This window comes from Columba livia, chromosome 26, assembly GCF_036013475.1.
Source record: "Columba livia isolate bColLiv1 breed racing homer chromosome 26, bColLiv1.pat.W.v2, whole genome shotgun sequence".
Lineage (NCBI taxonomy): Eukaryota > Metazoa > Chordata > Aves > Columbiformes > Columbidae > Columba > Columba livia.
In genome coordinates this window covers 135,360-148,918 of record NC_088627.1, presented here as the reverse complement: position 1 = coordinate 148,918, position 13,559 = coordinate 135,360, and the positions used below count along the sequence as shown (strand labels likewise).

At 47.8% G+C, this 13,559-nt stretch overlaps 1 protein-coding gene across 3 annotated transcripts in view; it reads left to right on the top strand.

Moving 5' to 3' along the window:
* The window catches only part of MECR (mitochondrial trans-2-enoyl-CoA reductase), a 182,136-nt gene extending 170,513 nt beyond the window's left edge, over positions 1-11,623 (top strand). For all 3 annotated transcript variants that reach the window (XM_065041327.1, XM_065041330.1, XM_065041326.1), the window contains one exon: positions 11,377-11,623. In XM_065041327.1, the coding sequence (XP_064897399.1) occupies positions 11,377-11,608 (232 nt within the window). In that variant the 3' untranslated portion in view covers positions 11,609-11,623. The remainder of the gene's footprint in view (positions 1-11,376) is intronic.
* Positions 11,624-13,559: the final 1,936 nt, after the last annotated feature.

The window sequence follows — 13,559 nt, the reverse complement described above, 5'->3', positions numbered from 1 at the left end:
TGCCAAGGCGGGAGGAACAGGCCCTGGGAGGAAAGAGCCAACTGCACCCACCTGTTAAATGGATGCTTCCCGGGGCTTTTCCACTTCATAGCTTACTGCGTGCTTAATTATCCTGAAGGAAAACGGCAGGGAGGGAGGGGAGGTTTAAGGTGGACTTCAGCTCAGATAAGGAAGCTGCCTGATCTGCAGACTCCTCTGGTGCTCTGATGTATCTGAATATGCTCTGTCTTTTATGGGATGTGATCCCTGCACAGAAGAAGCACAAAATGTTGTGCTCAGTAATACGGCTTGAGAAAGAGGAGGGACTAACGTGAGGGAGCTCTAATTATCGGCTACTGCATCCATCACTGGGGTCTGCCACTCCCTGGATAAGCAGCCACTGTGCCATAGTCGCCAGGAGTGTTTTCTGACACATAAGGCAGGCACTGCTCTGTCTATACAGCCGCGTCTCGGCGGTGCAAGCAGGAGTCGTGCACTGGATCCCAGCTCTCCAAAGACCTCTGGCATCACCAAAGCTCAAGGGATCTCTGCCCAAAAACCCAGGACGCAGCCCCTCACTCAAAATAACTCTCCTGAAATCGATATCAAAATGGCACTGCTGAAATCAATATCAAAACAACTCTGCTGAAATCAATCGGGCTTCCCTAATCTCACCTCTCACACAGACTCAACAGGCAGCAACAGGTCCCTGTGCTCCGCCAGGCGGGCAGGACCTGGACGGGTGGGTGGCCCCCCAGGACCTGTGTAGCTCTCATTAGAGATCTGGGATTCAAACAGGAGCCTGCCCACACCTTTCCCATTCAGGTTTTTGGAAAAGTTCCAGCTCATTACATGGAATCAGTGAATAATTTAGGTTGGAAGGTCGTCTGGTCCGCACACACTGCTGTAAGTTACACACCAATGAAAAATAATGTGTTAAGTGTGAGACTTTCACTTACTTGTTCTTAAGTTTTGTTACAGGCACACATTTGTGGGGTTGATCTTTCCTTCCTAATAGATTTTTTCCAAGTTTCACATCGCAAATGTTAAGAAAAGACAAGTCTCAAGCTCCATGAACAGTCCTGTTATAAGAATGGCTCTCTTCCCCAGAAACTCATGTGATGTTAGAAACCCTCTTGATCAATTTAGAGGTGACAGTTTTATTAGCTAGTAGTGGAACGTTATTAGTTCTGCCTACAAACGCTGCATTTTTTCATACCACTTTAGGTACAGATACAACAGCATTACTCTTACAAACCTGCTTAAACCACTTAAAGTTCAGAGCCTTCATTTTCAGTATGGCTTTTGCCACGCTGTCTTTTAAATACCCTGTTGCTGGTAAAGCAACGACTGTAACAGACTACTACAGCTCTTACAGCGCGGGCCATGTTACCCCAGAGATACAGCAACAGATTTTCTTCAAATAAGCTTTACAAAGCCTCAGTCTGCTGCTGTTGTTGCTGTTTTAAGGAAGTTATTTGAACTGATAATTTTCATCTCTATAGTTTAAACCATTTCACCCTCAGAAGCGTGATGTCATCTGGCAACAGATATGGGTTTGAAAGCAGAGTTTAGGTGAATAATATTCACTTGTTTTGGTTGGTTTGTTTGTTTGTTTTCCCAACCTGATCCCTGCAACACAGCCATCGATCGGGTGAAAGAAAAGATATAGCTGTTCAATTTCTTTGCCAGGCAAGCAGCCCCAAATCATCTTTACTCTAATGCCTTTTTTTGCAGTCATTTCACAGTGTTCTCCCTTGAGCATTAGACTGGAAGTTTATGACCTGCCTGGTAGAGATAGGCAAATCTGTGAGGTCAAGATGTTTTGTTAAAAAACAGTTATTGGAGATTCTAGAATTATTACAATTTTGAGCCCAAGGTGTTCTGACCCCCAGAAAAAGAGGATGTGTAAAATGAAAACTACGGAGCCTGGCTATGTTCCAAGGAGGCCAGGAAAAGAGTCTCTTCCTGCCAGGGCATCTCTTGGGCACTTGGCACTCAACACCTTCAAAAACCACCGGCGATGTTCTGGACCCTGGTGTTAACTGTTAGAACTCTGTGTGTTCCCGGTGCTCTGAGTGAGGAAACAACCGACCAGCCGCGCAGACTCACCAGCGTCGTCGCCTTTCCGCCGGAGCAGCGAAGCCCGCGCTCTCCACGGCGCAGCGGAGCTCCTCTGCTACCTCATCGGCCTTCGGAGGAAACAGCGCGGGCCGGGAAGCTGCTTGAACTCCTGCAAGCCTGCTCATCCTGCCCCAGACAAGGAGGTTCCTAGAACCAAGGAAACAAACAAAATTACTTCCAGCTTCTCAAATTCTTCTCAAAATAATATGTCAGCATAGTCTGTGCTGCTATCCTGTAAAAAGAATTTGGAGAAACAAAAGGAAAGAGACAGATTCCCAAGGTCGCGCTGGGGCTGCTCACTTTACCAGAACGTACATGGGAAAGAGCTTGTGATGATATTTTAGGCTTTAGGTGGATTTCAAGGGGATCGCAGCTGAAGAAGCCAGGTTGTGCTGGGTCAGACGGGAATCCCACGTACCAGCCTCATGACAAGGATCTAAGACCCTTCTTCATTCTTCACATGGACTAAAACTAGAGTTGAAAGAAAGAATCTTGTGGCAGAAAAATTGCCTGCAACAAAGGGGCCTCAGGAACAGAAGCATGAGGTTAATTTGACACTGTACTGATATAACTAAAGCCAGAACTCTACCCCTAGCATTCCTGTGGCAACTGCACGGTGCTTATGCCAGCCCCTGGTTCCATCAGAGGATGGTTTCAGCTGGCAGAGGGGCGCAGGGGTGCGTTCACTGACCGCTGAACTTCTGAGGTTACTCACACAGCGCTGGCAGTTGCTCCTTCTCTGGTCATTTTGAGCCTGACTTTATGGATTGTCATCCCCCAGCTCAAACAAAGTGTTGTGAGGTACAGAACATTCAAATCAGTGTTTGGTCGGCAGGGCTGTCACATTCCAAAAAGACTATGGAAACCTTCTGCCAGCGCATCTCCTGGCCGTGAGCCTTTTCACCAGCAGCAGCCGGGCTCCACAAGCAGACGTGAGGAGCCCTGCTGAGAGCAAAGCCACACAAACAGCAGGCAGAGAGCTCGGCTTTCTGGAGAGGGGTTCCAACAATCTCAGTCCATGGAGCCGTGTTCACACCAGGCTTCAGTGACCTGGACTCAGATCTGCGACCTCAAGACCAAATATACATTCTCCTTTCTCAGTTGCAAGGCCTGAAACGGCGTTTCCTGCACAGACCCCCGCGGGGCTCGGCGGCTGCTGGTGCAGCGTGTGCCAGGGACTGCTCGGCTCTTTCCCACACTCAGAATCCCATCTCTGCTGTTCCACAGGCTACAGCATCACCAGCCTTCAGGGGAGACGTGTCCGTACCTGCACGCTCCACCTCATCCGCTGCCGCGGTACAGCCTCTCCTGCACAGCCAGCACTGGGAGGTCAGTGCTCACTTGAGTTTCGAATGCCAGAAATACCCAACTCAGCAGAGATTCCTGGCTCTTCCATAGGAGCCTCCAGGGAGGGGAAGGGATAGGATTTGCTTAATTGTTTTGTTTTTAAAGTAGCACTCATCCATCCTATTTTTGTCCTAGAGCTGTTTTAATTGGACAGCTCTACAGCTCTTTGCATCTCACTCAAAAGGAGGGAGGGAGAGCAGACCCTTCAGTTTTACCTTTTTTGCACAGTCAGCAACATCTGCCATCAATTCATGGCAAGGTGAAGCTACAAGGGAACAACAACAGGTCTGTCCCAGTCTCTTCAGTGCCACTGTCACCGCAGCCTCTGCATTAGTCAGATCTCTCCTACAAGATCAGAACCAGGTCCTTTCTTTTTCCCAAGAGAGAAAGATCTGCCCTGGGGCTCCTGGGCAGACAATTCCACGTGCAGCTTTCAAGAAGCTCCTAATTCTGGAGTATCCAGGGTTGTTCTGCCCCAGGTAAGAGCGTGATGGGCAGCATGAACCTCTGGATTTTGGAGGGCATCGGAAGAGCCATGGCAGAACAGCCAGCAATCATCAGTGCCCGTGTTTCTTCTCTATCAGGCTCTCTCCTCAGCTGCACCTTTAGAGCCCAACTGCCCTCGGCCGAGCGCTGCCTCTCCATTTCTTCCGGCAGTTGGGCTGTTTGGTGAAGGTTTTGGCCGCCCAGAGGGCTCAGAGCCAGCAGAGGAGCCACTGTCAGCACCCCAAAGCTCAGCCCCTTCCTCGGCACAGCATCCTGCTCCCCCACATTCCCATGGCAAATACCTGGCACTGCCGTGACAGCAGCAGGATGAGTCACCGGCTCTGTGGCCGCAGGATCTGTCCCTCCACAGTCCCCTGTGGCATTAATCAACATGCTCCTTCTTTGTTTACAAACTAAAGAAACCCAAATTTTTGCATTACTGAGAATTTCCGCTCAGCTGTGGGTCACATTTGAAGATTCCTCTGTTTTTCTTTCCAAGTAACAAATGTTTGTTTTGCTGAAGAAAAACCGGGAGTGATCCTGTTCCACTCAAATGGGTGTAAATCAGGAGTAATTCCACTGAACCTAAGGGGCCAGGAGCAGGGAAAACCCAGCATGAGAAGCAGATCCTGCCCATCTCTATGAGCATATGAGGGCCAGATTTCTTAATTCCTTTGCCCCCCCCCCACTGCTTTTGTTCTCTTCCCACACTTGCCCTGTCTCCCTGTTAGAAAGGAAGTCATGACTGGGATGTCAAAGAACAGTTGTCACTAGATGTTTGGTTGTTTTGTATTATTTTTGATAAATATATAATTTTCTCCAGATGCTAAAGAATGAAGTGGGCTTCAAATGATTGCATCTGCTCTCATTTACACAACTATAAATCCTGAGTCACTCCACTTAATTCAGCCGACTAGCGACAGATGCAAGCAGAGAAACTAAGATCAGCACCCAGCCCCGAGCAACTCAAAGCAAATTGACCAACTGCATTTCTTAGAGAAGCTTTTACAATAATTAATGACAAACGGACAAACAAAAGAGGAGCCTTGGGACACATTTCTCTAAGTCGCAGCAATTTTCACTTAAGCAGCTGGGACACTTTTTTGAAGCCCAAAACAAGAAAGACGAACCAATTTACTGTGCTCAACTGACCTAGTTTATATGGGTTTTTTTCTTTTGTAAGAAGATACACGCTTACTGGGAACATGAACGAAAAGGTCCTGTTCGCAACTTTGCCTTGACATGGCCTGAACTAAAAGTCATTTGGGTTTAAGTCAACATGGGTCAGACATCAGGCAAAAAGGCCATTCCCACAGCCCCAGAGCAGGATCCCTTGCACACTTGTTCTGATTAATTTAGGTTTGACATACACTTATGTCTCCTCCTTGTGCCACATCTGAAGTGAACGGTGGACATTGGTGTTGTGTTGACACAAATTTATGGGCAAGGTTATTTGATTCTTTTAATGGTTCCCAGATCCTGTTTACAAATTCTTTTCTACTTGAGTTCAGATGTGTCAGCACGAGCCAGGACACCTTTCAAGGTTCTGGTAGCACAAAGCAGCTGTAAATCCATTTTAGTCGGCCAGTTAAAGTGGATTTGCTCGTGCTTTGGACTTCAAGCTGCTCAGACAGCCAGAGGATATCAGTGAATACCGTCTGCACATGGCGCATTTCCAACGGGTCCTTACAAAAAGTGCATATTTCCCTAGGAGAGATGTTTGTGACACTTCGTGCTCTCTTCCTTCCGTAAACATTAGGCATTTTACTGAAAACAGCTGGATTTGCACCAGTGTCAGAGATGACAGTCTGTGCCCATCTTGTTCTGACATTTACAGGTGTCAAAGACGGTCAGTAAAGCACTTTTTCCTTCGAAGGCGCAAAATGGATATGGCAAGAAAACTGCATTTTAGACACTTGTACAACCTCTTAGATCAGAGTGCCTGGGCACGTTAAAATCCTTTTCACATGGCTTAGTGTTCACTGGTGTCAGGGGTGGATAGCGCCGAGCAGCTGTTCGGCTCATTAGCTCGCAGACGTGGAGAATGTTTGTCCTGGGAACAGTATTTATAACCTTTCTGGGCTAAAGAGAGCCAAGATATTTCAAAACACAGTTTATACTGGAGGGATGTCTGTCCTCCCAAATAACACACTACAAAAGTTTCTAACTAGTCTCTGGGATTACCAAGACAGCGAGGAAACAATGGAAAAAGTGTATTCTAGATTTTGTAGGCCAATCCTGCTTTTGGTTAGGTTAAAGAAAGACTAACTTCTTGAATTAATGGATCTGCGGTGTTACCTGGGCAAAGCAAGTTAAGAGGGAACTAGTTCCCCTTCCTCTACCATGAGTTTGTGCAGCAGGAGAGCTAGAACAAACTGTTTGCTAATGCACTCTTATTACTAAGAGTTTACAAGAAGGCACAGGGGAGGCTTTCTGAGTGTTTAAGTGCTGCAGGAGTCTATTCGCACCACTAAAGTCACTCTGAGCTCATCAATAAAAACTTTTGTGACAAGACAGAGAAAAAAATTTTCTGCAGAATGAGTCATTTGCCTTCTTCGAGACTGAGGTATGGCCCAAAGGAGAACTAATCTCAAGTAAACTGGTAAGTATCTATTTGGAGATCTTCCGGCAAGTTTTACAGTATCACAGGGTTTCTTAAGAAGCTTTACCAGTGCCTGTGAGCACATATTTTCTTTCTCCACAGAAAAGCAGCAGCTATTTGACATTCCACTCCTCCAGGTGCCTGTTCCCTGCACTGACAGCTCATCTCCGAATGACGGACTTCAGTGACCAGCACTGTCCGGACTAAGGGAGCTGCCCGGCTTTTCCCAGGAACATGAAACGGCCGCGGTCGAGAATCTCAAAAGTAGGTAAATATCCTCATTTTTGCAGATGAGGGATAAACAACTACTCAGCAGAAGCTGTGAAGACAAGATCTGACCCACATCCCTACACTTGCACCAGCAGCTGGTGACCCAGAGTATTTTCCAGTCTTGTGCTATATGACGTATGCTTTGCTGTGTCCCTAGGATGCCCCTAATGCATAAAACAGGATTTCTGAGCATGACTTTAAAATCTTATCACTTCCCAGGCTGCTATGTAGCGTTCAGGTGTAACAGGAATGATGAGGTTGGTTTGCTTAGTGCCACTTAGAACTATATCCAAGGTTTTGACAGATTTAGGCTTTGCTTAGCATTTTCATTTTTACCATGGGACAATTAACTGGCTGTTTGTGATAAGGAGAAAAATCTGAAAGTGTAAACTCATAATGCAGCAAAAAGAGGGAAAAGGATTAAAAGGCCCAGCCTGCTCCAGCGTCACTTCTGACCACCCCCAGCCAGCCTCTTTCTCTCTTTGCTTCAGTTCTCATTTTCACTGGTGGCAAAAAAAAAATCTGTTTCATAACAAGCTGACCTTCCAGCTGAACCCCCCAGCCCCTCCTCACCTTGCGAATCACATGCAAACAATTATACTGATATTGAACATTTCCCTGTTCCGGACACAGAGTCCTCCAGCCACAAGGCACCTTGCAAAGTTTACAAGCCCGGCCACAACCCCCAGAGGGGCAGCTCTCCAGCCCTGCCCTCGATGCGCGCGGAGGACTGGGCACGCGGGACAGCCGCAGCTCACCGGAGCCCACGCGGTGCAGGCGGCAGCTCTGCTCGCTCGCTCCGAGCTTCAACCGGCCGCTGCCTTTTCTCCAGCACTAAGACAGATGTTACTGTGACCCCAGTGAACAAAGAGGCCCCTCTCTGAGCGGCCGCATGCTGCCATGTGTCCCCCTGCTGTCAGTGATTATCCTTGGGATTCCCAAAAAGGACCTGCAGTCACTGGCAACATCTGCTCTGGGGTTTCTCAAGGGGCTGAGGACGGGCTGTTTTTTGCCTTTTGTTTATTTGGACAAGTTCATGGCTTGCCAGAAGCGTTCCCCCCGCTGCACACACATGCACACCCCCACGCGCTCTTTCGAGCCGGAGAGCAGGGGACCTTCCATCCCACACAGGCTGCTCTATGAGTCCCAGCTCTGCAGCAACGCTGCAGATCAGACAGAAGATCTCACCCTCAGTCGGGCTGGGGAGCACAGAGGCTGCTGTCATGAGTAAGACGGTTTGCCTGATCAACCAGCACCCTGCTTCTGGCAGCAACCACCCACCCTTGAGGCATTAGAGGAACGTGACCATCCCTTCCACCGGCGCATCTAGCCAGCCATGCAAGGATAAACATTTCCTTTCTATTCAGCCAACAAAACAGGAAAGATTGAGCTCCTGCTGTCCAGTTGTGTCCCCAAGCTCCCAAATACTGCTTTCAGAGAGAGCCAGGGTGACGTGCTCAGAGCTGCGTGAGCTCTTGGGCTTAGACCAGAAAGGGCAAAGACCCATATTCAAGGATGTTGCATGATGTTGGAAAAGTCCCAGATGTAGGAAGCACTCAGGAGCTGGATGTTCAATACAGGCATCACACAGGATTGTGTGGACACTTATCACTTAAAGGCACTTACAGGCAGGATGCTTATATATGCGCTGGGCTGCCAGCCCTGTTTATCAGGTCTCCTCTCATGCAGAGCAGCGCAGGACAAGGCTCAAACAGGAATCACTGAGAGCACACGAGACTAAATCTGTTTAAAGAAGACGGTTCACACAGAAGTGACCATCGCCCTGCCTGTCTTTCTCCCGGGTGTTTTCACTGCAATCCAAAGCTCTCTGGTGCACTCAGCTCTTTACTGCTACAGTTATCAACAAACAAATCAGTTAAATGGCAAAAGAGAAAATATAGTTCTGTGAAATTTTGTTTCCTCTGACAAATCAAGAAAACTCAAAGAGTCAGTTCAGAGAACTCAAGAGCCCTGCTCCCCTCTCATCTGTTTGCCAATTTGAAGCGGATCCATTCTCATTCACAACTAAACCCTTTTAATTCAGACGTTTAGTTAATTTGCTGCTAGAACAGCCTATTTTGGAGATGCTGGGATATCTTGAGGTGCTGAAAATCAATTCCAAACATCAACTCCTTGAACAAACCGGTGCAGTACCTATGCTGTAATACGTAATTAGGGAGCAATGCTTTGTCTAGCACTCAACATGAGAAGGTTGGCTGCATTTAGATATATTCTAGGAGTATTTTGCAGCTCTAAGCTTTATCACAATGGGTGGGACCTTCGCTGATGCGAACAGCTAACCCGGGCACAGTAACCAACAGATGGATACAAAACATGTCCTCTGAGGAACACTCACACCCTGCAGGCTTTGGCGCTGCCAGTTCCTCACCAACAGACCTCCCAGTCGCTCCTAGCGACTTCTGCAGCGATGTTGCAAGGTCAGGGCACGCTTCGGGGTTGTCAAGTTGACACAGCAGCTAAGAGTGAAATGAAGGTCAGCAGAGACATCAGGAGAAAGGAAGCCTTGTTATGGGTTGTGTCGGGTCCCAGGAGGGAGCTGCAGTCACTCTCCAAGGCATTATGAGATCAACAAAAAGAGAGATTCAGCCTGGTCATAAGAAAAGAATGTCTCCGATCCCCCCGTCCTCGCCAGCAACAGGCCACCCCACGCAACAGAGAGGAAGGATGAGTAAAGCAAACACACAGCCCAGGCACCCAACAAAGGGAATTGGTGGGTCTGGACCAGGAGAAAAGCCCCAGGTTTGTTCCCATTGTTCGGGGTGATGGGTTTGCACTCTCTTGTATTCAGGGTGGCCGCACAGAGCTCATGTTCTGCCGCAGCTGTTGTTCTGCATGACAAACACAAAGCCTACGGTAGGTGAAATTGCATGTTTGGCTTATTTTAAAAAGCATTAACATTTCAGGAAAACTAGGAACTCATACCACTTTGGGCTAAATCTGAACAACAGAGAAAATAAGTCAGAACAGGCTTCACACACATACTTTTCTATGAAGAAAGTTGTTTACAACGCGTATTACACTCCAGAATAAATCTGGGATAAACAAAGCTGAACTCTTACTCCTCTCTGTCCTTTTTCCTGAGAACAAGTCTTTCCAAGTAAGAACCAGCTCACAATCTGCTTACCCCATAAGCCCGGTTTAACTTGCTGTGAATATCAGCGCATTGTGGAGGACAGTCTTCTCATCCTGCATGCTGCCCAGCTGCGCTGGTGTTTCCCAACGCTCCTTCCCTTGCTTTGCTAGACAAAACACACCTTTCCCAAAGACAGCAGAACAGCTATGGATCTCTTCTGGCAGGCACCAAGCACCAGCAGCTCCAGCAGAAAGCAGGAGAAGATTAAATCATTAGTTCTCAGGAAGGGCTTAGCACAACTGAAAACTAGGACTTCTCTTCCCTGTACCTGAATGTTTGTACCCCAGGGATTTTATGACAACACCTTTATGCATTCACCAGTAACCACCAAAAACTTGTCACCTGTTGGACCGTTAGTCAGATACATTGAATATTGTGTCTGTGATGATGACCAGTTCCTTTCCTACCTTAGCAGATGTCATTGTGTTATGCAAAGAGGTGCACTTCAAAGAATGAAAAGTAACACTCTAATTTTTGAACACGCAGGATTTAGCTTTAAAAAGTCATGTTCCTGAAATGCAGTGAACCCAGCACTTTCCAATCTCCATACGACCTGTTTTTTCCTGAAAATCTAGAGCCAGTCTGTGAGTTTGTAGACCATGGCAGAGCTTTTATGCCCACCAAACAGCAGAGCTTTCTACCTTGTGACCAAACCCTGAAGACACAAACTGTCTCCTTGGACACAAACACCCAACCACACACATGAGTCTTGCTCACTCCTGCAGCCAAGACTCACTTTGAGGTCCCCATGACTCAAAGCAGAACAAAAGAGCTTCTCTTAGTCCGGGCTTAGCCTCTTATTGCACAAGCATTCATCCCACTAGAAGCAACTCCCACATTTCCACCCCTTGTCACCTTCTCACTGTCTTCATGACTTGTTTCTGCAGCTGAAATATGGATTAAGGAACTGACCTGCAATAAAAATAATCTAACAGAAAGAAAACCAACAAAGGGGGAATTTTATTCTTTTTTCTTTTTGAACTAATTCCATAGCTGGGCCACCACAGGTATGGCAGGAGAGGGGAGCAGAGCAGGCACAGGAACCCTCAGCCACAGCAAGGGGAAGATGGCTGCATTCTAGAAGTGTGCTGCTGCTGAAAAGAAATACTTGCGAAACAAAATCCTGCCCTGTATTAAGCCTGCCCCAGTTTGGAGGTATTTGTTTTGCACTGGAGACTTGAGAGCCTGTCCACTTCTGACTGGGAGCCTTCTATAAAGCAAAATGTTTGCTTGGCTGCCCAGTAACTTGAAGGGATGCAGTACTGCCAAGACGCCACCAGCATCCTGGCTGGTACCAGCACTGGTGTAGCCAGCGGGACCAGCGCAGTGACCATCCCTGTGCTGGGACCTGGGGAGGACAAACCTTGAATCCTGGGGAAAGTCTTGTGCCCCTCACACCAAGAAAGGCCTTGAGGTGCTGGAGCGAGTGGAGAGAAGGGAACGGAGCTGGTGAGGGGCTGGAGCACAAGTGTGATGGAGTGGCTGAGGGACCTGGGGGTTCAGCTGGAGAACAGGAGCTGAGGGGAGACCTTCTGATCTCTGAACTGCCTGAAAGAAGCTTGGAGCCAGGGGGGTCGGGCTCTGCTCCCCAGGAACAAGCGCCAGGAGCAGAGGAAACGGCCTCAAGTTGCACCAGGGGAGGCTGAGGTTGGATTTAGGAACAATTTCTTCCCCAAAGGGCTTTGGGGCATTGAACAGGCTGCCCAGGGCAGTGCTGGAGTCACCAGCCCTGGAGGGCTGGACAGACGGACATGAGGTTCTCAGGACACGGGGCAGGGACAGGGGTGGGTTATGGTTGGACTCAATGAGCTTGAGAGCTCCTTCCAAGCAAATTGATTCTATGATTCTATGATTCTATGATTCTATGATTCTATGTTCTTTTTCATCAGCAGACAAACTTCTGGAAATCAGACCCTTTTCAATCAGATGCCATATGGGGAATTAGGAATCTGGGCCATCAGGTTTGTAAATGTTTAGGGCAGGAAATTTCAAAAGCATTTGAAGTATGTGCTTGTGAAAATCCATCCTCTAGCAGTAAAGACCTCAAGGTGTCATGGAAATGTCCTTTAATTAGTACATGTAATTTGTGAGGTTGAATTATTTCCTCAGCCCCACTTTGAAGACGGGAAAGCCAAGGTAGCAATGAGGCAGCATGTTTCCCAAGGCTACACAGTGTGCTAGTGCCCGAGCCAGAGGCAGAACCTACCACTTCTGACTCCTGGGTTCTTGCTCTAATTACCAGAAAATTCCTCTCCTCTATGGCACAGCCAACTGGTTCCAATAATAAATCCAAGCTGTTGCAAAGATCAAATCCATTTTTTCACTGCTTAACCCAAAAAAGCATTTAATTTTTAAAACACAGGTTTGGCTTTTCACCAGAGAAAGGATTTGTTTTTCATTATTCATCTGTTTTTTTTTTTTCTCTCTTTTTAAAAGTCAAACATTCAATCACTCTGTTCAACATAGAGTTCCTAGGCTAGGAGCACTGCAACTATCATTACTCTATAAATCTTCATTGTTCTTACTATAAATACACTTCTGGAAGGCAGGGACTCCAGAGAGAGTGAATTTGCAAGAGATCAAGTTGCCAGTGACACCAAGGCACAAAAAGTGCGACTTGATAACAGATTGTCTTTATTCACCAGGGTTACCAGCTGTGGGTCTTACTAGCTATCTTGACTTTATGCCAGATTTTGCAATGTTGTAGGGAAGAGCTTGGAAAAATGACCTGAGGGTGCCCTAGGGACTTAAAAATCAGAAAATGAATACAATTGTGAATATGTTTTTAATCTTATGATTCTAGCACACCCACGATTACTGAAGAGTTGGTGTTCTAGAACAATCAGTACTGGCCATGCTGCAGGATGATGAGAGAGACACAGGTCCTGCCCAGCACCAAGGATTTTCACTGTCTCCTGCAGAAATGCAGTGAGAGTCAATGTTCACTTCTCATCTGCAGCGAAAAGCAGAGTGAACAACTTTTCATTCTACTCCTGGTTGGTTTCACACGTTAGTCACTGAAATGAGAATGCTCCAGGGCAAGATTCGAGGGAACATTCACACACGGCTTCCGAAGGTTCAGAGGTTTGGCTCTGTCGCCCGGTGCTGCTCACATCCCACGGAACAATGCCCAGTTTCACCACCTGAAAACCCCCAGCCGAGAACCGGCGGCCGTGTGCTGCCCTCCCACGGGCTGCAGCCGAGCAGCAAGGTGTCCGCTGGCTGCGGCGCAGCAGCCGCAGAGGCAATGAGCAGCGCAACGAGCAGCGCGGGGTTCGGAGTGTCGCTGCCGTCACCAGCGGGATTCACGGCGTGCTGCAGCGGCTGCACAACCACAGCCAGTGCTTGGGCAGCTCTGCCCCGTGCCTGGATTTCCAAAAGAGGGTACAGGGCTTACAAAGCGTTGGGTGATGCCAAAACACCAACCGGCTCACACGCGCACAGCCCAGAGCATACAACCACATCTTGCACCCTCTAGCAGTTTTACCTCCTCATCTCAGTAAGCCACACTGAGGCTTTCGCCTTCTGCTGGCATTGCCAGCAAGTGTGCGTCTTTGTAAACCATGTGCCAGCACCAAAGGCAGTGGCCTCTTCTTC